General features: G+C 33.8%; 1 protein-coding gene across 1 annotated transcript; it reads left to right on the top strand.

Moving 5' to 3' along the window:
- The first annotated feature begins 982 nt into the window (after positions 1-982).
- Positions 983-26,387, top strand: LOC106667476 (sensory neuron membrane protein 1-like). The gene is made up of 9 exons (XM_014395437.1): positions 983-1,268; positions 6,125-6,282; positions 6,346-6,493; positions 6,552-6,809; positions 15,384-15,601; positions 25,030-25,193; positions 25,249-25,367; positions 25,424-25,549; positions 25,607-26,387. The coding sequence occupies exons 1-9, from the start codon at positions 1,011-1,013 to the stop codon at positions 26,102-26,104; spliced, it is 1,947 nt and encodes a 648-aa protein (XP_014250923.1). The 5' UTR covers positions 983-1,010; the 3' UTR covers positions 26,105-26,387.
- The last annotated feature ends 1,050 nt before the right edge of the window (positions 26,388-27,437 follow it).

Here is a 27,437-nt window from a genome sequence, read left to right as displayed (position 1 = left end):
GATCTTCGGCTAGATGCGCCACTGCTCTACCACTTGAGCTATCGTGACTTCGATCCACTCGGACACTGACTTCCCATCTCAACCACACCTTTTGAATTTTCCGTCCTTTTTGCTGATTGAATTTAATAAGTACATTATAATTTTTTAAAATTTAATTTCTGATTTAGCCGGAGGGATTTTAGCTTTTTGTAATGTTATTAATAAATGTTGAGAGACTGACAGGTTATTTGCCTTCGATTCTGCCTGGATCGAGAAAATTTAGTGAAAACTGACTTGGTTTAGAACAAAAGAGATCGCATCTCTGTTTAGAGGATGACGTAAAGGAATTGGTTAAATTTCGACCAGCACCGGCAAACTCAGAGGGACAAAGTTTGTTTGAAAGAGTTTTATCGATTTGTTAAAACTGTTTGTTAAGTACGTTACAAATATTAAAATATTTTGCTGAAAAATATCAATTTTTTTTAAGCAGTACAATTAGTTTAAGTAAAATTAAATTTGATTGGGAAAAGTCCAAATGGTTGTTATGTGTAATTGGAGACTGCATACGCTCTTCGTTATCAGAGGAGTTTTTTTTTGAAAATTTTTTGAGAAAAATCGGTTGTGAAATCTGATTGTCCCTCTAGCGAGCTGATGAAATGTTGACAGTTGGATCGATATTAAACAAATCCCGGTCCTCCTGATCTCGCTTCTGGCTGCCGTCGATGTTATTTAATCTTTAACCCTTTGGGTGAACTTGGCTGGCAGTAATGTTTTCATTTACAGGCAATTATTAAAGAGTTTACAAGTTTATATTGCGCAAAAAATTGAAATTTTGTCAATGAATAGTGATGATTGTTTTGAAAATAGGCTATAAGTGTGAGAAAGGTGTTGCATAAATTCTAAATAAGAGGTGGGGACTGTCACGTCATGACGACTATCATTATCGACACACGTGTGTTTCAGATTGTCCCCCATAAATGATAAATGGCCCTATTGGCCGAGATTGACGAGTCATACGTCGCCTCCCGAGAATGTCGGATCGTCGGGGATCAAAGGTTCCGTCGCGGTTCTCGCACCCGGGCACCGGGATGACGAGCAAGATGAGCAAAAAAATTACAGACGATTTCCCGCAGTTGGCCAATTTAATGGAAAGAGTGAAACAAGTGCCGGACCAGATCAGCGAGGCACCTCCCGCCAAATTTGGCAAATTTGGTGCCGGGCTCATTCTTGGAGGGATTGGGTTCGGTTGGGTAGCACTGCCCTACATCATATCCTTCGCTGTTCAACAGGTTCAATTAAACAATTATTTTCAAAAATTAATTTGCTTTAAAAACAATTTAAAGCAATATATATAAATTTAAATAAAGAATATCTTATGCATTCAAACGGAACTACAAATATTCATTAAACCAAACCAAATCGAATGCCAATAAAAAGCTATCCTTCGGGTTGCCGGTTATGGCAAAAAAAAAATCATTTAATTCCCTAATTTCGTGGTCCGCTTGACCAATTAATATATTACAATTAATTAAGGTTTTTTGAGATAAAAAAGTCAATGGCACGAGCGGGATTCGAACCCACGATCTTCGGCTAGATACGCCGCTGCCCTACCACTTGAGCTATCATGACCTCAATCCACTCGGACACTAACTTCCCATCTCAAGGAGCGAAAATTCAAAAGGTGGGGTTGAGATGAGAAGTTAGTGTCCGAGTGGATCGAGGTCACGATAGCTCAAGTGGTAGAGCAGCGGCGTATCTAGCCGAAGATCGTGGGTTCGAATCCCGCTCGTGCCATTGACTTTTTTATCTCAACTAAAAACCTTAATTAATTGTAAATTAATTAATTTGTTCGCCTCAGCCTCAAACCACAAGAGAAATCCTTATTTAACGTTTAGTAATTGAGACTTTGTCTAAAATAGTAAAAAAATGTTAATTGCTAAGGAAAATGAAAAAAATCATGGACAGTTAAAATTTGTTTTAGATTTTTAATTAACATTTCTATATCGCGTATTTCCTCCTTTTTACTTAATAACATCTCGAAGACGCCTCAGCATACTTTTACCAGTCTGGAAATGTCTTTTTCCTAGAGGTTAGCCCATTTTTCACGAAGAGACCTTTCACGATCAGGAAGTGATGGACGTGCTCTTATTCGTCTTTTGAGATTATCCAATAAATGTTCAATGAGGTTCAATCCTGGAGAAGGGGCTGGCCAGGCTAAGACCCTGATGTTATGCTGTTGAAGGTTTGTAATATGCGAGCGAAATGTGGACGGGCATCATCGTGCATTAGAATAGGATTGTCGCTGATTTCTTTAAGAATAGGCAACGCATGTTGTGCCAAAATTTCATCCACATAGCGAGTGGCCGTCAAGGACCCTTCACGAATAACAAAAACTCTGTGCGACTCTCCCAGATGCGACCATCACTGAGCTACGTTGAAAAGGTTGGCTCTGGGAAAATTACAAGCATCGTACTTTCATTTCGCCTTCTCCACTTTTTCAAGCCCATCTGGAGAACGTAGAGCAAATCTACACTCATCTGTAAAAAATATACATCAGACCAATTGAACGAAGACCAATGGCTGTGTTTTCGAGCAAATGCGAGGCGTGCAACTCCGCGTGTTTTGGTCAATTCTGGTCCTCTTCAGAATTCAAATGAGACGGAATAAACATTTGAAATTCCGTAAAAAGAAAACATTGAAATTTTTTTATCCTTGTTTTGGATTAAAGATTAAGTGTGTTTACCTCTAATTGGTATTCCGAATTAAAACATAGCATAAACAAATATTTATTGGTAAAAACAATGAAACAAATTAAGGGCAGAATATCCTTTTATAGAGAAAATGAAAAAAAAAACCAGTTGCGTGGATTTTTTGCCTGTCAGTATGTTGAAAAACAAAATGAACCGTGAATTACCTTTTATAATTTTCAAACTAATAGATTATTTTAGTATGGTAGAACAATATAGATAATGAATATAATACTTTTTAAAACAAATATTGAAAGAACAAAAAACTTTTTTGTCGTCGATTAGTTATTTGTTTGAAATTAAATTTGTTGAAATCGTGTGGAGCGGTCAAGAATGAAGTAGTTTAGAAAAACACCTTTTTCATTTTTTTACCGACGTTTCGGTCTTTATTCGGGTCATAATTGTTTTAATTAATTTTCCATTTATACCCGGAGAGATTTTAGCCTTTTGCAATGGTATTAATAAACTTGCGATCCCTGACAGGTTATTTGCAGTTAGGTAATGTCTGGATTGAGAAAATTTTGTTACAACTGACGTGGTTTAATACGAAAGGGATTAAATCTCTATTTTGAGGATGTCGTGAAATAAAAATTCCCTTGCCGACAAGTATTAATTTATTGCTAAGGAAAACGGCGCCGCAATTATACAGTTCGTACATACCAAGATGCTGTGATGGTTTAGTATCCGGTCGCGCCGTTAACCGTTGGCATTTTTTGGCAATATAAAATATTAAAAATCCAGTGTACCGTGAATCAAACCTTTATATTTTTCTAATTTCCAAAACTAATAATAATTATTGTGGTATAGCAGAATAATATATATAAAATTTTTTTTTGTTGAAAAGAGTGGGGATGTTTTGTATTAAATGTTAAAAAATTCAATGAAACGTGAATCAAACTCTTATAATTTTCTAATTTTCAGTTTATGGATCGGCTAAATATTCCAATATTGAAAGATTTCAAAGTTTTCAATCCAAAATTTTAAGACTAATTATTTCTGCCTCTTTTTACGAATAACACAATAACACACTTAACAGAGATCTTCAATTGCCAACAGTTTTATCATCCATCAAAACATATTACAGAAGTTTCCATAGTAAATTAGAAAATCATAAAACTTTGTTGCTGTCGTTTAAATATTTCTGTGAAATTAAACTTTGAATACACTATATAAATTATAATTTTGTAATTAATTTCGGATTTATTACCGGAGAGATTTTACCCTTTTGGTATTAATGAATGCTAAAAGATCCTTGACAGTTATTTGCCGTTTGATACTGCATGGTTTGAGAAAAATATAATTAAAACTGACATGGTTTATTACGAAAGATATTGCATCTTTGTTTTGAGGTAGATATGAAGGAATTGGTTAAATTCATCATCAGCGGCACACTTAAAGAAATAATGTATGTTAAAAAGACTGCTATCGATTTATGTAAATTATTTGTCGAGTACGTTAAAAATATTAAAATATTTAGCTGAAAAACATTAATTTCTTTGAAAAAATATAGTTAATTTAAGTAAAAATGAAATTTGATTGGGAAAAAGTCCAACTTGATTCGGAAAAAGGACAATTCTTTTTGAAAATAGCCTAATTCGGTCAGGTAAAAATTAAAGTTGATTTGAAGTGGAAAAGTTAAATTTCATTAGGCAAAAATACAATTTGATTATGAAAATCTAATTCCGTTTAGTCAAAAAGTCAAATTTTATTAGGGAAAAATTGAATTTTATAGAAAAAGTTTAATTAGATTTGGTAAAAATAAAATTTGATTAGGTAAAACTTAAATTTGAATTGGAAAGCTATCTCTTTTATTTAAAAAATTCAGTTTGGTTTCAAAAACAAAACGAAACCACTTTCATTTGCAAAAAGTGCAAATTGTTTTAGAAAGATCTTATTTATTTAAAAAAAATTGTTTAGACGTGTTGAGAAAAATAATTTGATTAAGGGTTAGTCGAATTTGGTTTCGAAGTTATAATTTTAATTTGAAACAATTAAATTTATTTGAAAAAAAAAGAGTGAAAAAAATGATATTTGTTTGGAAAACACTCCCCATGTTTTGAAAATTAACATTATTAATTTGATAATTTCTTTGAAACATTAAATAAAATATAATATAATAAAAATCAATTAAAAAGCAAATAATAAATATAATAAATAAAAATTAAAAATATAATAAAAATCATTATATTCGTAAAAAGTCCAATTAAATTAATAAAAAGTTCAATTGCTTAGGGAATTGTTTAATTTGATTAAAGTTAAATTTGGTTTAAAGTTATTATTTTAATTTGGTTTGGAAAAAAGCTTAATTTGATTAAATAATATATGTGTGTGCTTTGCCATATTTTTGATCTAAGCAAGATGGGCTCAACTCTGAATTCCAATTATTAGAACAGAGCTCTAGAGGTCTTGATCAGATCGGATTACAAATGAATCAGATTCCTTTTTATAATTGAAATTAATCAAATTTCAAAACTATTTTAATAAATCAACAAGAAAATAATAATAAAAGTAAATTAAATGTATTTTCCTTTTCTTCAAAAATTCTTGTTTTTAATTTAAGCAAACAGTAATTTTATCTCACAACAGATTTGCTGTCTGCAAAATTACTGTATAAAGGGTGAAAAGTACAGTTTTAAGGCAATCCAGTAGTAAACTAAGACTTTTCTTCTGCAATTTTTTTATGATCCTATTCTTTAGCCCTCTCATTCAAGAATAAATTAGATCTGATATAATCTAAAAGTGAAGATTCTTTTTTTTTTTTTTTTTTTTCAAACACTGTAAGACTAATCGTGAAGTATAAATCACAAAGTTCTCCCTATGAAATAATAAAATAAAGGGTCTACATGTCTATATGTTTTTTCAAATTTTCTCTTGTCTTGTCGACTTGATTTGAGTTGGTCCAACAGCGTTTTTCTTTTCGAAATTATAAAAGAGGGTATTATGTATTGAACGAACTGGTTTAATTCCTTTTGCTTTACCTAATAGCACGGAGGTATAAAGTTTCTTTCCGTCGGTATTATTGATTTGTAAAAATTATTTCTCAAATCCGCATAAAAATATTGAATCTGTTTAAAATGTTAAAATATAAAGCTTGGCCAACAAGGAAATTGGTTTGTAATTGACCTCTGGTTTTAATATAATATATTGATCATTATATCAATAAGAAAATGTTGACAGTTATTGAAAAAAAGGTTTAAAAAATAGTGGACCATTTGTAATTAAAAAGTTCAAACGGGGTTTACGTACATATGCTCGATATTTGTCTGATTAAATTACTACTTTATAATGTTTTTATGATGGTAATTTTTTCATATTTTTCAGAGTGGTTTTGTACTAAAATTGTCCGGTTTTGTTGTAATTTTTATTTTGCCTTATGACAATAGCGAAATGTGTTGTAGATCGTCCACCTTGAGGAGGGCTCCGACATCAGAAAAATTTGGAATAACATACCTCAGGCTTTCGATTTTAAAATTTGGGTGTTTAACATCACAAACCCCGACGAAGTGCAAAAAGGCGGGATACCGGTTGTGGCCGAAATCGGCCCTTATTATTACAAGTAGGCGTGTCTTTTTTCATTAACCAATTTAAAAGGGAATTATGATTTTTGTTTTGTTTTCAGGGAGTGGAAAGGAAAGGTTGACCTCGTGGATGATTTTGAAGAAGACACGATAACATATTCTAATAAAAACACATGGTATTTTATGGAAAAGGAGAGCTATCCTTTAACAGGAGAGGAAATCGTCACAATCCCTCATGTGCCACTTTTCGTAAGTCTTCTGACTTTTAATCATTCGAAATTTAATCTAAAAGCGATTATATTTTCAGAGCATGCTGCTTATCGCCGAAGCGGATTTTCCAGCACCCATGTTGACGGTGATCAACGCAGCGATTCCAAAGATATTCGGAAAACTGAAGAACGTGTTTATGAAAGCCAAGGTTCGCGAGCTCTTGTTCGACGGGATATACATCGACTGCAGAGCGAGAGACGTCGTCGGAAGGACGGTCTGCGTCGCTTTGAAGCAGAACAGTAGGCCCTTAGTCAAACTGCCCAACAATCAATATCTATTTTCAGTTTTTGGGGTTGTAAGTTTAATATTTTTTATGCTTCAAGAGTTTTTTAGTTTATTACCAAAAGAATAATTTACATAATTTACAAGAATTGACTTACAAAAGTTGATAATAGTTAAACTTCAATGTCTGAAACTAAGGGAGCAGTAGTATTACAACTCAGGGATGGAAAAAAATAGTTATTTTTGGTGAGCTTATTTGTCAAAGTTCATTAACAATGTGACGTTTGGCTTTTGCTGAATAAAGCTCAGGTAGAAAGAAGTAAAGGGTGATCGAACTGCTGACACCAGTTGATTCTGATTTATCACCAGACGAAACTTTCACCAGACATTGATCAAGTCCTTTTTTTAGTTTTGACTTTTAAAGACTCTTATTTTTTATCTTGACATTTTTATTCGCTTATTATCACAGTTAATATAAGTTCACTGTTGATTGAGATGTCTTTAGTGTATCAGCTGAAATTACCATTAAGAAAATTTTTATAATTTCTTCAAATTGATGCCGGATGAATCGATCACGTGGTTTTGGGCTTGAATTGACTTTGGCGTAAAGTCATATTTGTTTCGCGTTTGTTTTCTTCGAATGTTTTCGTAGTCATGCTCCATCGCATTTGTTTAAGGTTTCTATTTGTAGGGCGGTCCGTTTGTTTTAGTTTTGGATAGAAACAGTTATTGCAACTCTATTTGCAAAGTTTAGAGATAAGCTTTGTCTGTGTTATCGTATGAAACATGAATAAACCATCACTAGAGATACATTATGTTTAAAACTATGAATACTTTCAAACAGTAAATTGAGACTGGATGAATAATATTTATTCCTTTATTCAATTAATCAAAATAATTATATTACCCAAAATAAAATTATCTTGTCGATAAATATCAAGTTTTGCTATGAAATACGGCGCAACAATCAACAGTTTTTACATGTCAAGTTGTTGCGCTGGTTTAGTATCCAGTCGCGCCGTGAACAGTGGGCATCTTTTGGCCATAAAAATATTAAAAAATCAAATGAACCGTGAATTAAACCCTTATAATTTTCTAATTTTCAAACTAATAATTTATTGTGGTTTGGCTGAACAATATAGATAATAATTATAAATTGTTTTAGAACAGTGGGTGTATTTTGCCCATATAAAACTTTAAAAAAATCTAGTGAACCGAAAAATAAACACTTACAATTTTGCAATTTTCATTGTAAAAAACGAACGCACGTATGGTAACAACAATATATCGAGTGGTAAAATAAGTCCGAAGGGTTTTCTGACGGTGAACTACTTACAGATGGTGCTTCGTCCTAAAGCATGCTGTATGTATTACTTGTCAATCCAATGATGATGTTATTTCAAATATATTCTTTTTGCCGTTTTATTAAGTATACGATAAGTGGATAATAGATATATATATTTATTTATACAATGAATGCTACCTTTGACCAGGAAGAATTAATGTAAAAGCGGGCTGTTTTTATATTTCACAGGACTCCTTGCAGTCACTAAAAAGTGCACAAGGAGAAAAAAGAAATTACCCATCCTTTATGAATTTTTCTAAAAGCCGATAATTTTCCAATAATCCATAACCCATGGACCAAAGGTTTCCCGTAGATATAGGAGAACGTGTGGGAAAAAATAAAAATAGACCAACTATGAAATACGCGGAAAAAAACGCTCATGACAAACATTTGAGATTTATTTAACTTTGAACATGTTTGATACACTTGGTGATTAAAGCATTAAAAACTTTATGGTTGACTACATGGAAATGTAACACTGCAACAGTAATAAAAAAATGTCTCGAGCAAAAGTTGGACGTTTTGTATTATTCATAAGCAAAGATGTTCTTTCTTCCACCACATTGATTTATCTGGTTTGTCTCGTAAAAATTATAAGTTAAGAAAAAACATGATAATACTATAAAACATAGTACAACAACTGAGAGGAACATGAAGTATCCATTTTTCACAACAGTAAATTAAAATTTTCATCATTCCATAAATTCATTAAAAATCTAAAAAAAATATCGCTAGTTTTGTTTTGCTTTATGAGTAGAAGTACCTATTAAAAAATATACCTATTCAATTTTTCAACCTGGCCTATCAAACCCGATTTATTATACGATTTTTCCTAAAAAAAAGTTTGCTAATTCCTAATTTACACCCTTCAACGTATTATAGCGATTAAAAAGAAAAAAACGTAATAAAAGAAAATTGACTTCAGTGACCAAAATGTTTGATAACGACCACCTATTAACGTTCATCACCCCGCAGACAATATGGAGAAATCACACCAAATCTGATTCGTTAAATCTATTGAGAAATAATATGAATAATATATTGTTGTACTACATTTTGTATTTTTATACTTCTGCCGTGAATTGTAATTGGTCGGTTCTTATGTGGTTTATGTTCTTGTTGACGTCTACTATGGCAAGTATGTCATCAACGTATCTGTACATCTGTGGGGTCAGTTTCGGCATGATTTCGCGGAAGAATTTATTACCAAAGTTTTGTAAAAATACTTCTTCGATTATGACTGAAGTTTGGGTATTCCAAGTCCGTCTTTCGGTTTGTGTACTTTTAAGTTGATTTTTCATCAAGTATTGAGCAGTAATTTAAGTCCGTATCTTTTTCGATAATTTGATTTTATTCCACTTTATTTGGAAGCAATACTTAACCATTATTGTATGCACACTCTGAAAAGGAATTAATTTACGGCGCCCAACCGTGGATTTTATAAACAAAATGATTGTTAAGAAGTCGTCAGTTTTTAAAAAAAATTTACGTTTATTTGATCGTTGAAGTCGCAAATATATTTGTATTGGACAAACGAGAAATCAGAGGGATGGAAGAAAGAACGTAAATACTTGAAGAACAATATGAAACGTCCAACTTTTACCTATGATCAATCTTTTTATTACTGTGATAGACATAAATCAAAATTGTTACATTTCCACGTTTTTAATGTTAAACCTTTTAATATTTTAATCACTAAGTGTACCAAACATATGAAAAGTTAAATCAATTTCAAACGTTTACCACAGGCGGTTCTTTTTCAGCATATTTCATAGTTGTTCTCTTTTTTTTGCCCACTCACTCTGAGGAAGACAAATAACTTTCGGACCACGGGTGAATTATTTGTTTTTAAAATTATGAAGAGTATTCTATACGTTTTTATGGATCCTTTGGCTGCAAAGATTTCGTAAAGGATGGTGTTCGGGCGCGTCTACGTCACCGAAGCGCCCGATTTGCGACGTAGATTGTACCCCTCTATCTACAACCCCTATTTTCTAGAAATCCCCCAATCGTCATATACTTCCCTCCTTTTTCCTCCAAACCTCATCCCTTCCAGCCCTCTCGGGCGCTCTCTCTTCTCCGCCAGCTCTCGGAGCGAGCACACGTCCTATCCGCCCTATCCCGCTAAAGTGTTGCGCCATAGCAATTTGAGTCCGTGTAAGATCGTCGCTTCTTAAAGTTTTCCTCACCCGCGAATCCCCAAGGATTCTCACGCAAATCGCCAAACGATCTTCACCTCCGCCTGCGTCCCATCTCACGACCGCATGGTCCGCAAATCTATCATCGCCATTTTCCCTTAATATATCATCTCCTTCTTCCATCTACCATCATTATAATCCCGCGAACGCAACATCCTCCATTATCCCACGAAGACTCCATCATCTCACTGGCTACTAACTGGATTGCATCGTCTCATCCTCACCGCTACCGGATTACATCATCCATCATCATCATCACCAACGACGCTGCAGGAGCCAGGTCGGTATACCGGCCTAATCATCGCCAAACAACGCACGATATCGCCAAGGAGACCTTCACCACTTCCCGGTCTCCATCGCCTTCAGACCGTCATCGCCTTCACATCTCCAATACGATTATCTGCCATTTTGTAAGCCATAGAAACTTCATTAAACAGTGAGTCTTCAATTATCCTTTCGTTCATTATTCATTCCTAAAACCTTAAAGTTAACCATTCCTAAACTAACACCCCTCTTAAAATCGGGAATCTTCAATTCCCGTTGGTGCCGAAACAATCCTCTTATTAATTTCGTTTCCTCTCTCCCGGTGGTGTTCGTCGGCGCCATTTAAAACTTGGCTGCTGGCGAACAGATGGGTTATATATTTTCTCCCTCTTTGTGCTCTTTTTATATTAAGCTGCAAAGGGGTCATCCTTTGTTGGTTTCCTCTTTACTGCAAAATATAGAAACATACCGCTTATTCTTTGATTTTTCCTGATTTTATACTATATATTGTACTAAATATGCTACTAGCGGGGCCGCGGTAGCCGAGTGGTTAAGGCGTCAGACTCTCGGCTAGTAGATCCCGCGGTCGTGGGTTCGATCCCCACCGTCACCTCTGGACTTTTTCTGACGCCTGAGAGGACCGGTGGCCGCAATTGAAAGAAATTGTCACGGCACTCATCAATGGAAGGAGCGGGATCAGATCTCAGCCACTCTGAATTTGGTCCCAACCCCCTTAAAAAATGAGTTTCTTTGATGGAAGAACACCGGGGGCTGAAAATTCACACTTGTGTTGCGAGCCCCAAAAAATGGAGCCGGGGATAAAGTACAATAAGCTGTACAGGGAACTACTCCAGTTCCTGGTATCCATTTAAAAAAAAAATAATAATGCTACTAAACAACCCACACATTCAGTTTCTTAGACGCTCTCCATCACATCATCTTCATTGTTGGATTGGCAATTAGTAGTAACAGGAACGTCCTATTTTACTGAAATGCAGATAATGCTGGAATGCTCAGTGGCTTGTATTTGGGTTGTCCATCTGGACGGACGCAAATGAAGACTCTTTTACATCCGGAAAATATCGATATGTTAATCAACCTTGTAAAAAATTTTCCGTCGATACCATGGCAACCGCGACGTTGAAAGGACCCCAAGCTACCTGTTAAAAAACTGTGGTGCACTTATTCGCAAAAGATAAATTCCTTGACGAATAGGTACTCACGGTGTGCTGTAGGTATGGAATGGTCCCCAATTCGTCAAAGAGCGTAGTATGCCAAATTGCCCTGAAATTTTACATCTGCACCTACATCATCCCTTAACTGTTCGAAGTAATGTTATTATTTTGCTTCGTTCTATTATATTTCTGGCCTAGTTTTAAAGTAGAAAAGCAAACTTCGTATGAGGTTATATACAGATACACGTTTTTCTTAGGTTCTACACCCGTTTTGCTCTTGAGATTCTGCTTGTCTTGCTGTTTGAGTCGTTGTTGATGAGGTTAATTTTTACCCAAATCAAGACGCAGGTAATTTTGATTTTTGCTCGGTTTGATTCGTGTTTTTTGGACTTTCAATATCAATATACGCCACCTGCTAAGGGCTGTGTTGAAATTTCTTTGGTGACACTCTTTGATAATTAATTGATAGCCATTTTCTAACGATTTCTTATTCTTGTGTGCCTCTCAATAATTATGAAGTGGTTGTCGAGAAAAGCCAAATATTTTACTCCTTTTTATAACAATAATTTTAAAACCCAATCAAACACTAATTTAAAAAAATAGGTCCTAATTCTTGTGGACACTGGGTATTTTTCTTCTGACTCAAAATTAGTCATAATTTCATAGTTATTTTTGTATTGGAAACCTTACATGTTGGTGTGGCCCTTCGGATCGTCTCGAATTTTATTTTACCGAACTGAAATAAAACCAAAACTTAAAATTTACTCTTCTGTGAAAAGATAAAAACAAATCAAATAAAAATAAACGAAACAAACTTATTGCATGCAAACTCATAACAAAATAAGATAAAAGAATAAAGTAAATTGAAAATTGTTTACAAAAGCGAAATTTTTTCAATCCCAATACTTGTTTTATATATCATATATATACAATGTATAAACATATATACAAAGTATATATGTTTATAATTTTGAGTTAATTAATTAGTGGTAAGAGCAAATATATATAGTCAAGGTATGCAAGGCATTACAAACTGATCGGGATCTCAAGGACCTCTGAATTACGTGGGATAGGATCAATCATATCAACTCCCCCTCCCCCATAATGATTGTTGGGCAAAAATTATTCATGTCTAATGATTAATGATTGATCACTCAAACCGTTAGTCATGATTGGTAGTAAGTGACTAATTAGTCTCCATATGTGATTGATGGCTAGTAATTAAATACTAGGCATGACTAATTTAGTCACAATATAATTAGTCATGACTAAATTTCGATAAATCATGTTCAAATGGGTGCTCAAAAAATGAAAAATACACAACTTCATCATTTAAAAAAAAAATTCTAACATAAATTTATTTCATCAAAACGAAAATCCTTCAACACCTTATTTAACAAAAATCAATCTTCCAATTATAAGTAAAACTACGTCGTTATGAAAAGCCAAAAAATAATGATAATAATAATAAAATAAAATAAATCTTAGAACAAGCTACGCTTTGAAAAGTAAATATGTTTACATAACCGATTAATGGAAAAAATATTTCTTTGAATTAAAATTTATTCCACTTGAAAGGAGAGATTTTTACATTATTTGGAAAATACACCATCTAGGGGTCTTGACTGTAATAAGATAGACATGTAGAATAATTATGTAACTTTGGTTTTCGTTTATGATAACACTTTTGAAGGTTGGCCTTGAGCACGACTCTCATCTCAAAATTTTTATCCGGAGTCTGTTGGATTTGGAACAAAATCTAACTAATTCAATCATGATTAACAATTTTGATTGAAGTTTAATCATGATTGAATTAGTCATGGGTAAATTAATCATTGTATGATTTAGTCATACCTCATGATTGAATTAATCATGACTAAATCATATATTGATTAATTTACTCATGACTAATTCAATCATGATTAAACTTCAATCAAAATTCTTAATCATGATTGAATTAGTTAGATTTTGCCCTTCTCTGGTTTATAGATCATCTTCGGCCAACGCGCGACAATATAAAACTTTATTGATTGGATATAACTGAAATCAAAGCTCTCATGAACGATCGAAATACCACGAATCAATAAATTATCGATGGCATAATAATAAAATGCCCATTAATGATTCTCGTGTTAAATAAATTAAAATAATCAATCCATCCAAAAGAAAAAAACCCGTTTCGATAATTATCAAGTATTGCCGAGAAACACGGCACTATGATTATATAGTTCATACATGTCAAGAAATCGTCCAGGTTTAGCATTCTATCGCGCCGTGAATACGTATATTTTGGCCACATAAAACATTAGAAAAACTCCAATCATATTTTTCATTTTCCAAGTAGTCAAGGAACAAAAATTCTCACGAAAGATCTTATCACCAGAAACCAATAAATAATCATCGATGGAATAACGAAAATATCCAGTACCACTGCAATGCCCTCATTTTGAAGAAGCTCTTATTGAAAGCCTTTAATCTCAACCCATCTTTTGTTGTTTCATTCTCTCAAAGAATTTTTTTAAATATCTTGGAGAAGCTGTACAATAATTTATAGACAGTTTTATCTATTTATTTAATTAAAACTGCTATTCTTAGTAAACGTTGCTATTCTTATTCTTTTTAAGTTTTGCGATAGAAATGTATTAATTGTTAGAATTCTTCGGTTAATCTTTTGTTACTAATACTTTTTCCTTATCTACCTCATCTCCGTACCTAGTGGGGGGATTAAAGCTTAAAGCTAGATTATATTTTTAAAAATCCGACCTATCCTAGTAGGTTTTCTCTTCGTTGGTTACACTTTTTCCGTATAATTATTACTACAATAGATAAAGAAACAGTTAATAGCAAAGAAGATCTATGAGGACTATATTTCCTTAACAAAATATGACAGTTTATGTTGGCTTAATCAAAAATCAAGCCGTTGGCTAGATGGCGCACTACAGTTTTTAATATATCGAAGTTACCCTTTGTTTGAATAAGGAGTCGGGGCCAAACTTATTGATAGAGGAGCTGAAGTGTTGCCCGTCGTACTAAAAAAATTACTAAACTAACTGAAGTCAAAGTACATGTGTTTGACGTCCATATTAAAGGCTGAAGACAAATGTTTGCTTTTTGAACCGGTCGAGGAATTTGATGAAATTATTATTGGAATTTGGGTTATCCGAAAATATTTTTCCGATGGTTTTGTGTTAGCCTAATTTTTGTTGTATTATCCAATCTCGTAATTTGTCAATTTTATTTACGAGGAAATTCATTCTTCAAGCAGTCTCTTTCAAGCTTCCGGGGCTAGAATTTTATCTTATAAACTGCTATCTTGCTTTGGAGAACAAGGTCGATGTCTGGAGCGGAAGCTCGAACTTGAAGGACGTGGGTAGAAGCTGCCCTACAAGATTTAGTCAGATTTGATCGGTTTTATAAAGTTTTACTTTTCTAATTTCTGTTTTTAAATGAAACTCTCGTTGATACATTATTTATGAATATTTTGATCTAGTAAACTGCTGGATATTGTAAAAAAACAAAGCTTATTCTTTGTTTCAAAACAGAATTCAATGATTTTGATGCTTATTTATTTAAAAAAATTGATATTCTTCTCATTTTGAAGGTCAATTTATGCTTTTGTAAAATATCTTTATACTTTTTCAATGTCTTTTAAATAACGTTTACAGAAAAATGCAACCCCTGAGGACGTCAGGATCACCGTAAAACGAGGAGTCAAGGATTCCAAACAGATCGGCAGTGTCGTCAAGTTGAACGGCAAGAGTGAAAACTCAGTTTGGCTAGGAGAAGAGTGCAACAAACTCACCGGGACAGATTCGACGATATTCCCTCCATTCAGAGGACCTGACAACATGAGCATAATCGCCTATTCGCCTGAAATATGCAGGTACTTTGTCATATTTTGACGATGATGTTAAATGTCAAATTTCTCCCAATTTCGTCATTACGCTGATTACACTCATGTCCTACTAGCAACCTCTTCTCAACCGTGATCTTCATTCCCCCAACCAATGGTCAAGAAATAACGGCATTTTTTAAACCCTAAAAAATCCCAGTCTTTATTAATTTCAAATAGACTCTAGTAGTATAGATTGCCTATCCCCTCCTCATATCAACGGCTCTCCTATTAATTTTTGTCCTAAAGTTAAAAATCTCGCCTTTATTGTTAACTGCAATCTTATATGACATAACCATGTGAGCTCCATCATTAAAAATATCCACTCAAGCCGCCATTCTCTTCGACGCCTAAGCTTTTTCATTCCACTGACTAAAAAAACTCAAGTTCTCCTTATTAATCCCTAATTATTCCTTTATTCTCTTACTGTAATGATATTTTTTCACTTTTCTTAGACTTCAATCTGCTCATTGCTTTCAAATTGCTTATCATTCCTGTATTAGATACTCTGATGATCTTAAACAAACCATATTTCATATTACATTAATGCCTTCAGCAACCCTTCTAAACATTTGTAAACGTAGAGATTTATATATTTAAAATTAAATCAGATATGTGTGGTGATTAGTGACCGTTAATCGATATTTATTTAGAAATCGTGAGATGCGGTCTGGTGTGATGTAGGTTTCAGAAGAACATTTTCTTATCGTGCCAACGTTTCGATCTTTATTGAGATCATCTTCAGGGCCTGGGATTTACAAACATTGTTTACATATAACAATTACATTTTGGATGTGGAAAAGTGAATTTATACAATGCAAAATATATTTTTTATATATTCAATCAAAGTATTTCTACTCAACACTCAAACACTCAAAGTGTTTGTCTTCTGTGTAATTGTGCCATTCTTGCGTGTCGTGTTGAGAGTGCCAGTGAGATTTTGCTGTTTTATGTTTCCAAACGTTGGATTTTGAAGGGGTGGGGAAGGATGTCGGTATAGAAATGACATTTTTGTATAAGGCGTCGGCTTCTTTGAGGTGAAAAGAGCCGACGAAGGGAAAAAATGTGTTGGTAATGGTTCGGCCAGATTATCCCTTCAGGATTATATAGAAAGGGATAAATAGGAAAAGGAAAGCTAAATTGTTGGGAAATTAGACTATGTGAAAAATATTTGATGTGTGGAATGTAATGTGATGATATAGGTATGTTATTAATGATATTGGCGTAGCTGCGACTGAGTTTACATGTATCTGTTCTGTAATTGATGCTGTGTTTATCTCTGTTGATATAAACCATTTCTAAGAAATTACGTTTATGTTTGTTTTGTTCTGTGAAATGGCACAATTACACAGAAGACAAACACTTTGAGTGAGTAGAAATACTTTGATTGAATATAAAAAATATATTTTGCATTGAATAAATTCACATTTTAACATCCAAAATGTAATTGTTATATGTAAACAATGTTTGTAAATCCCAGGCCCTGAAGATGATCTCAATAAAGATCGAAACGTTGGCACGATAAAGAAAATGTTTTTCTGAAACCTACATCACACCAGACCGCATCTCACGATTTCTAAATAAATATTAAATCAGATAAATGTCCTCAATGTCAATTATTTTCCCTTATTCCTTGTCCAAACGCCCAAGCCTCCAACACCCCTCTTTAACTTTAGAATTATCCTTCAGAATTGCAGCAAGACTGTGTAATTTGCTTCCATGGAAAGTACGTTCTTCTTCATTGCTGGCTTGTTTTAAAGTCCATGGCATCTGAATTTTTAAAAACGACATAATCCATCACCTTTTCTTACCTCTTCCTTTTCTTTTTTTCGTTTCCTTTCCTTCTCTTTCTGTTTTTCTTTCCTAATGTAGTTTCATTGTTTGATTATAAATAATTAATATATTAAATAAGTATTATTATTTTTATTAATTTTTATGGGCGTTTTAACGGCTGAGGTCACACCCTAACATTTAAACCTTACATATTTGGTATATCCCTTCTGAGTGCTATAAAGCCCTGACTCCAAAATTCACTCATAAATTAATCTATTGCCATCCAAGGCATTAATTTATCTTTTTAAAATATTTAATTTGGAAGGCCAAATGTATGCACAAATCCGTTTCAAATTATAATTTATTCCTGTTATTGTTCTATAATTTAAACATTTCTCATAATAAAGCCTATCATGGATTAGCCCGATGTGACCTATTCGCAATCTAGAGAGAATCACAAGTTCTTTTCTCTCAAGTTCTTCAGTTGATCACCTTGCCGCCCAATGTCGTTTGATAATGTTTTTAACATAAACGACTATATCATCTGGGTGAAGAGGAAATTGATCTGTTCTTTGTGGATGGTTTGCAACGTTCCTTGCCTGTTGATCAGCTTTTTCATTTTTAGAAATGCCGACATGACTAGGAACCCAAACGAATACCACATGTTTGTTAAGTGTTCTGATTTCATAGAGATATTTGTGAATTTCTAAGATGTATGGGTCAACCGAGAAATTATTTTTGATGGCTTCGAGACTACTTTTCGAATCAGAGCAAATAATGGCATTCCTTGCGATTCCTTTATAATGCTCAATGATCTTCTGATTGCATGAAGTTCAGCTGTATATACGATAGCCTCATTCGATTGACACCAGGAAATATCCCACACCGTACACCAATTTAATTTTTGGACCCATCGGTATAAAAAACTTTATAATTGGGATAGCTATTTAAAATTCGCAAGAATTCTGCCTTGATCATCAGAGAAGGTTTCTCTTTTGTTCAATAAGGCCAGATCTTTGATAATTGTGGCAGTAGGTAATGACCACGGTGGAATATCTAGCAATTTAAAACATTCTAATTAATTAAGGTTTTTAGTTGAGATAAAAAAGTCAATGGCACGAGCGGGATTCGAACCTACGATCTTCGGCTTGATACGCCGCTGCTCTACCACTTGAGCTATCGTGACCTCGATCCACTCGGACACCAACTTCCAATCTCAACCGCACCTTTTGAATTTTCCCTCCTTTTTGTCATTTTTCAAATGTCGTGTAATCGGATTGGATTCTCGACGACAAATGAAAAGGCCACGGAGAGCTTTAGTGGAGTGTACTTCATTCCAAATCTTTAATTCACTAATTTCGTGGTCCGCTTGACCAATTAATATATTCTAATTAATTAAGGTTTTTAGTTGAGACCAAATTCACGAAATTAGTGAATTTAATGATTTGGAATGAAGTGTACTTCACTCAAGCTCTCCGTGGTCTTTTCATTTGTCGTCAAGAATCCAATCCGATTACACGACATTTGAAAAATGGCAAAAAGGAGGGAAAATTCAAAAGGTGCGGTTGAGATGGGAAGTTGGTGTCCGAGTAGATCGAGGTCACGATAGCTCAAGTGGTAGAGCAGCGGCGTATCAAGCCGAAGATCGTGGGTTCGAATCCCGCTCGTGCCATTGACTTTTTATCTCAACTAAAAACCTTAATTAATTAGAATATATTAACTGGTCAAGCGGACCACGAAATTAGTGAATTTACAAATTTAAAACCTTCAACCACCGGCAAGGTATTCCCTCCTAATCTCAACATTTCAGTACCGCAGATTCCCAAAGGTTTGTCCTAGTTCTTAGGAACGAATACATATACAAGGGTTACGGAAAACTGAAGGAAATAGACGGAGAGGCTTAGAACAAAGTCTAGCAACAAAACTAAGAATTGCCTCCTCCCTGAAAAGATCCGGAGGAAGGACACCGGCATCATTGCAGATACTAAATAAAGGGCATGTTCTAAACGCCCCTGTTGCAATCCTGATAGCTTGGTAATAAATCCTATCAAGCGGTTTTAAAGTTGATATTCGCACTGAAGAGTAACCTGCTGCTCCATATCGAAACTTTGCTCCTAAGTTCATGCTGAATATTCTTAAAAGAATGTCTCTATTCGCTCCCCAATTATAATTAGCGAGAAATCTCATCAGGCCTAGTATTTTCCTTCCTGAATTAGACAATTGGGCTATTTGAGATTTCCATCGAAGGGCTTTGTCGAAAGAAACGCCCAAATATTTGACAACGAATAAGCTCATCGTTATCATTTTATTCTTCCATTCAAACACTATAAATACACTATAATGCTACTTAACAATAATAATAAAACAAAATCACAATAACTCTTCTTTTTCTTTATGCTCTTTTTTTTTTGAGGGGTCTATTTTTCCTTATTTAAATTGCGATTTTGGGAATTGTAGCTTGCAATACTAAACGACTAAATTTCTTTCCGCTCCGGCAGGCTCAAAAATTCCTGAAAAAAAGAAAGATATCTTGCACGCAGAACTCTCATTCAAGAAGACAAACCTTCAAAGGTGTAAGAATTTAGGAAAAGGCCAAAATCTCATTATAAATTTCAATAAATTTAAGAAAGCTAAAAAATGCTCTTAGCAACAATCACTGGGGACTAGTAACTCCTTTAAATCACTCGAATATTATTATTATTATTATTGCTGTTATTATTATGTTTATAAAACTGAATTTTTTTTCTAATATAAGCACATGTAAGGGGGCATAAAGCCCTATTTGTACTTTTAAAATAAATAAATACATATGTAATGAACGACGGCTTAGGAAAGCAAAACAGGATTAAACGCGTCATAAATATTAAAAAACACACAGATCGAATTTTTGCAGATCTAATACCCAATTGAATATTAATTTTACCTCTAATATATTATAATTTGGGGACTGCGGTGGCTGAGTGGTCAACGTGATTGACTCTCGCAACTCTTCCTCCTAAAAAAAAGTACGCAAAGTTCATAAGGCCGTTTAAAAAGAGAATTGTATCTCGGGAAATTACTTACATTCAGAATATGCAGCAAAACTATAGGTTTTTAATGATTATTCGGAAATCGTGAGATGCGGTCTGGTGTGATGTAGGTATCAGAAAAACATTTTCTTTATCGTGCCAACGACACAATTACACAGAAAACACTTTGAGTGAGTAGAAATACTTTGAACGAATATAAAAAATATATTTTGCATTGTATAAATTCACTTTTCCACATCCTAAATGTATTTGTTAAATGTAAACATTGTTTGTAAATCCCAGGCCCTGAAGATGATCTCAATAAAGATCGAAACGTTGGCACGATAAAGAAAATATTTTTCAGAAACCTACATCATACCAGACCGCATCTCACGATTTCTGAATAATCATCGACTAACGGTCACTAATCACCACACACATAGGTTTTTATTTGAAAAAAAAAAGTTGAACGAGGTATCTTTTGTATCTGCGGTAGAAAAAGGGTTTTTAAATAGAAACAAATCCCTTACAGTAAATAAAAGGGGATTATAATTTAATTTTTCTTTAACTTGCTTTGTTCCAATAAGGGAGGCTGGAATGAAAAGGTACACGCTATTTATAAATTTTTTTTTTTTCAAGTAACAGTGACCAAGGTAATATATATACAAAATTAAAATCAAGAGTGGAGAAAACACCCATCGGTATTACTGCAATGTTACAATAATATTGTTTGTTTAATTGATACGTGTGTCATTATCAGTTTCACTATCATCATCATCTCTCCGAGAGATCGGCCATTGTCTCTTTAGTCGACGGGGAAAGTTTGAGTGGATTCGTCGGGATGCGAGGTTTCTGATGTGCTGATTTACGTTAGTTGTGAGGTTTTTATGGAATTTACGGTAACGGGAACGGATTTACATCTTGTATGTGTAGTTTGGTTCGATACATAAAATGGAGCATCCAGTATTTTCCGTAATATTAAATATTGAGGAGTTTGAATGCGGTGGATGTTGGAATGTTTGGTTGAACCCCACACTTCCAGTCCAAAGTCCAAATCGCCTTAAACCAGCCTTTTATTTTTGAGAGGTAAATTAGAACGTTTGTCAAGAAGTCGTGCAAGAACTGTATATCGTGTCATAACCTCCTGACGTTTCAGTGTGAGGATTCCACGTCAAGCGTTTGTCGATGTACAGTCCGAGGTACCGCACGTTGTCCGCAGTTGGGAGAGGAATATTTTTTAAGAAAACAGGGGGGGGGAATCTTTTTACGAAGAGTGAAGGTAATGCGGGTGGATTTGTCTGTGTTAAATTTTATTCTTTGCTTTTTACACCAAGACTCTAGTAGTATGAGGTTTTGTTGGAGGTTTCGAGTGGAAATGACAAGGTCGGAGTTACGAGAGAGAATTGCCGTTTCGTCTGCAAATGCGAATGTGAGGTTTCGGGATGAGATGGCATGTCAGCTGTGAAAACCTGGTAGAGTGTAGGGGCCAGAACGCTACCCTGAGGAACACCAGCATGGATAGGAAAATATGCAAGGAAAAATTAAAGTTGAAATGTGACATGACCCAGAAATAATGACCCCCATTTTTTTAATACAAATAGTATAAACTGTCATTACAGTTAGCATTAATATTTTTCAGGCTACACGGTTCGACGAGACGGGTCGTCCGTGCATGAATAAATCCTGAGCGACGGTTCTCAAGCTATGATTGAAAATCGTTAGAAGCTTTATAAAAAAATCAATCCGCCACCTTATAATAAATTCATCGTTGATACACGAGTCCTTAGACTTGGCCCGACTCCCGCCCTTTTGCAACAGACTGAAAAACGTCTAACGAGAATAAACTGCGACCTCTTTTCTGCATCATTTCCCCCCCAACGTAGCCCTGTCGAATATTAACTAGACTTTTTCACCTTAAATTTGTGGCAATAAAAAAAAATCATTCGTGAAAATTTAATCATACTTGATTAAAAAAATCAACTCTATCGAACATATCGGTATTTAGTAGGAATACAATCCATCGATTCTGTGTTATAAAAAATCTTTTGCCGTAGAGCATTACCAGAGCTTTTAGTACGTCGTCTTTTTTATTAGATTTCCTTTGATTATGTGTACCCTTTCTTGCAAAGCTAATATGATTATCTATAAAAAATATTTAATTTATGATCAACTAATTATATATGCACATATTAAATTAGCTTCATTAAAAATATTACATCAAATAAAACGAGCCGAATACAAAAATGTATCTACACAATGAAGGATATTACATACGTTTTAGCAGCCATTTGAATAAAAGAACCCCTTTAAACAGCATTTTTTTAAATTAATGAAACAGTAATTATAACCTAATATGTAAAGGATGTTTTATATAATCAACTTTGTACCATTTTTGAAAAAAAAAGTTTTTAAATTTGTTTAAAAATAATTCATAACGTACGTGCTTCGGGAACGTCAATGCCATATAAGCTCTGTAAATAAACCTTAAATATTTATAACACATCTTATAAATTATGACTTGGCATGTCGTTTTTTTTTTAAATGGAAAATATTTTTCTCAAAGAACTGTAATAAAACTGTACATTAATTAATTATATATTAGACTTGTACGTTAGTGTAGGTTTAGGATTTTTAGCCCAAAATTGGCCAAAATGTGTGGTGATTAGTGACCGTTTGTCGATGATTATTCAGAAATCGTGCGATGCGGTCTGGTGTGATGTAGGTTTGAGAAAAACATTTTCTTTATCGTGCCAACGTTTCGATCTTTATTGACATCATCTTCAGAAAGATACATCACAGACCGCATCTCACGATTTCTGAATAGTTAGCCAAAATATTTTCCTATAGTGTTGCTCTTCGGGAAATAATATACGTTATTTTCAAAAATCAATAAACTTCATTCACTTTCTTAATGTCTTAGTTATTTTACTTGTAGTACAGTGGATGTAGAAATGGATAAAGAATCCTTTTCTTCTTCGGCGCGACGAAAGGAGCATCGGTAATTGAATTGGGCCTAATTTTAAATCAAATTATCAAGCTCGCCATACCTTGACCCTCTCCCCCGGTTTGAAAACCATCAATTTTCAACTTCCTTGTCGCCGTTTATTGAAAGAAGGATCGATCATCCTTTTGCATTTCAATATTTGAGGAATAATCGTTGTTGGCAACGCTTAAAAACAAAAACGATTGAACTTATTATCATTTAAGTTGAACTGACCCAATTTTGGGTCTATTTGCAATGATAATTACTTGATCGTTGAAACAACGCAGTTGCAAAAAAAAAAATTAGGAAATCTCTTTTTAATCAAGGTCGAAGGGTTCCTTTGGAAACCGTATTGTTTCGAATTTAAATATTATTTTAAAAAATGAAGATTTGAGGAGATCTAACATTAGGGAACTTTGTTCTTGAATTATGGAAGAAAATAAATCCAGTTTGCTGGGTTAAAAAATACAAGGAACTGAAGAAGGTGGTTGGAAGTGAGTATCTAACATATTAATTATTTATTAGGTAGTAATTTATTCAATGAAATTCACTCTGGAATTTGTTCTAACTTTATGGTTGTTTTTTGGTCTTTTTTAAACAATAGAAGACAAAAGTAAAACAAACAAAAAAATTAAAAAGAAGAAGGCTTTGTCTTTAATTAAAAAAAAAAAGTAAAAGTCGTTTTTTTACTGCATGGTATAACTTTTTCTGTCAAATTAACACTTTTTTGTATCAAAATTCTTTCCAATTTCAAATTAACCATTTTTTTACCTTCAAATTAACAGTTTTTTACTTCATATTATATTAACATTTTAATTTCAAATTAGAGATGGTATGAACTACAAATAAGCATGTAAAGTAAAATTCCTGTTTATGATCGTTTTTATTTTTTGTAATAATAAATAATCGGGCTCTTAAAAGACCGTATGGAAATTAATTACGATTACAATTAAAAATTATGTAAAATTAAATAATAAAGTAAAGAATTTTGCTTTTATATAATAGTACATTTAAAAACAAAACAAATTTAAATATATAAATATATCAGTAATTTTAATTGAAATTAATTTTTATAAAGTTTTTCAAAAACGCATAGTTTTTAACTTCAAATTAATTAATTAAAAATTAAGAATTTTTCAATGAAAATTAATTTCAAATTAGACTTTTTTAATCCCAATTAGCTTTTTTCACTTTAAATTTTTTCAAACTGCATAAACCTAGAAGATGATATAAAATGTAAGCAGGTAAAGTGATATTCATTAAAAGCACAATTATTTAATGTTTAAAAAAAATTTAATCAGAAGTAATTATTAGTATTTTTTAATAAATGTTATATTCTTTTATTGATACTGATGGTAATTATTGTTATTGATTTTCATGTTTGTAAGTGACCCATTATTTTATATTTAAAAAATCTAAAATCAAAATAATAATAATGATTTGCTTTTGTACCGTATTTTAGTTTTGATTGTAATTAATTTTCATATCATTGTCTAAGAGCCAAATCATTAAATATTACATAAAAAGACCAAATATGCTGGCATTTTATTTTACGTGGTTTACGTTTTAATGCTTTAATTTTCATTTAATTAAAAATGGTTAATTTGTGGGGAAAAACTATAGGTAAATTAATAGCATGTCAAATTTGATTTAAGGAGCTTGTATGGTAGATATGAAAAAGAGGGAGAGTACAAGGGAATCAAGGGCCACATCTACACTGTCAACCTAGGGGATATGATTAACAATCCGAAAGAAAGTTGCTACTGCCCGCGAACTGGATGTTTGAAGAAAGGAGTTACCGATCTTACGAAGTGCCAAGGTGAGTTGAAAACTCAATTTTCCTAGTTTGTGTTACTTTAATTGAAAATTGATAGGAGCACCGCTGGTGGGTTCGCTTCCGCATTTTTACCTCGGGGACGAGAGTTATCAGAAAGGCGTTGTCGGCCTACGACCAGAGAAGTCAGAGCACGAAATCACTTTCATGATGGAACCTGTAAGAAAATTTAAAATTTTTGTGTCAGAATTGGAATTTATTTTTAATGGTTTCAGATAAGCGGGACGCCGCTTGTTGCGAAAAAGAGGCTGCAGTTTAACCTACCGGTGCATTCCGTGAGGCATGTCAACCTCACGAGAAAACTCAAGTCTACCCTGATACCAATTTTCTGGGTGGAAGAGGTAGTCTCTTTTGTTTTCAAACACAGACTTAAAAATAATTTAAAAATTTAATTTAAGGGGTTGGAATTGGAAGGGGAATTGATGAATTTCCTTGAAGCGAATCTTCTGACCAGTCTGCGCCTTGCTGACGGAGTCAAGTGGACGCTGATCGTTGTCGGAAGTGGCCTCTGCATTGGTGGGATCGTCCAGAGGCAGAGGAAAAAGACGAAGAAGAACCCCAGGGTATCGCCTTCGCCCAACAATAGTCAGGCGGAGCTGGTCCGCTCCGTTTCGCCGATGAGCCTCAACGCAGGCCTGCTTAACAGCCTTAAGTCGTCGACTGAGATGCTCTTGCCGTCCGAGCACCCTCACATACCATCGCCGCCGATGCAGCCGGTCGACGTTTACACCTTTTCGGAAAGGCTCTACGAACGGCTTTCGCCCAATGCTCCTCCCCTTGAAAAATCTCATTCGAGGTTGTCGGTCGTCAAGGAAGACGAGAAGCCGCCGAGCCGAACAGACGAAAAAGAAGAAAGCACAGCCAACCAACCGCACGGCGAATCACCACATATGTGAACACTGCTCAGCAGGCTTTCCTCATTTTTTCATTCCACAGAATTATTATCTTTTTTACAAACTATATAGTCTCTAGAAATATATAAATTATCTTGATGTGGTTGATATATGGCCTTAATATTATAATAATAAAATATCAGGGATAATGTACATTTGGAAGAAAGAAATAACCCAGTTCCTTTATCAAGCTTTTCAGGAATCCACTTCAGCAGGACTTAAAAATATTTTTAATGTATTGCATGGTTAATTCAAACATAAACGGTTCCTATAAATCATTAGAAATAGTAGTCTTTTTTTCAATCCGCATTACCCATACTATTTTATGTACAATATTTTATGCAATTGTGTAATTGTTTATTAACATAATATATTATTTTAATTGTAAACACTGTTTTTGTTTTTCTAACAACTCATGATTACATCATGAATCACAATGGTATTCTCCTTGTTCCAACAGATGTTTAAAACTTTTTGTTGGATTCGTGAGGAGCGGTGAAGAATGAGGTAGTTTAGAAAAATACCTTTCTCGTTTTTTGTCAACGTTTCGACCTTTTTTCCTGTCATCTTGAAAACATATGTTGATTGGAAAAAAAAATACAATACTATAATATAAAATTTGAATCAAGTATTTCATACTCACATAATTCTATTGTTGTGGTGTCATATTGGCTTTGTGTGAAAGTGTTGTGAAACGTGAATTTGTATTCTGCAGTTTTTGGGTGGGGGACGCGGTAAATCTGGGAAGTTTTCTTTGATCATAGACGGTTATATTTAACTCAAAGGAAGTCGAGAATGGGGTTTTCTGGATTGGGTTTGTGATTCGGAGATATTCAGTATTAAAAAGGAAGTTAATTGTTAAGCAGTAAAACAAAGGAAAGACAAATATAAAAATAAAGTTTAACTGTTTATTTGCTTTATGATGTTGGTGTAACTAGGGCTGAGTTTGCATGTATTTGTTCGGTAATTAATGCTGTGCATGTATCTGTTAATTTAAACCGTTTCTAGAAAGTTGAGTTTGTATTTGTTTTTCTTTTTTTCAGTGTTTAGTATTTCTATTTTGTCGAAATCAAAGTTGTTTAATTCCCTAATTTTCGTAGTCCGCTTGACCAATTAATATCTTTCAATTAATTAGGGTTTTCAGTTGAGATAAAAAAGTCAGTGTCACGAGCGGGATTCGAACCCATGACCTTCGGCTTGATATGCCGCTACTGTACCACCTGAGCTATCGAGACTTCGATCCACTCGGACATCAACTTCCCATCTCAACCCCACCTTTTGAATTTTCCCTCTTTTTTGCCATTTTTCAAATGTCGTGGAATCTATTCGTTTCTCG

This window comes from Cimex lectularius, unplaced genomic scaffold (genome assembly GCF_000648675.2).
Source record: "Cimex lectularius strain Harlan isolate CLEC.00 unplaced genomic scaffold, Clec_2.1 scaffold74, whole genome shotgun sequence".
In the NCBI taxonomy this organism is placed as follows: domain Eukaryota; kingdom Metazoa; phylum Arthropoda; class Insecta; order Hemiptera; family Cimicidae; genus Cimex; species Cimex lectularius.
Note: the sequence above shows the minus strand (reverse complement) of the source record. Positions and strands in the feature narration are given on the sequence as shown.

Excerpts from the sequence above, each read along its gene's own strand:
- LOC106667476 (XM_014395437.1), top strand. The coding sequence starts at position 1,011 with ATGTCGGATCGTCGGGGATCAAAGGTTCCGTCGCGGTTCTCGCACCCG. Across the intron at positions 1,269-6,124 it reads TATCCTTCGCTGTTCAACAG|ATCGTCCACCTTGAGGAGGG; the intron begins GTTCAATTAAAC and ends AATGTGTTGTAG. Across the intron at positions 25,194-25,248 it reads CGATCTTACGAAGTGCCAAG|GAGCACCGCTGGTGGGTTCG; the intron begins GTGAGTTGAAAA and ends GAAAATTGATAG.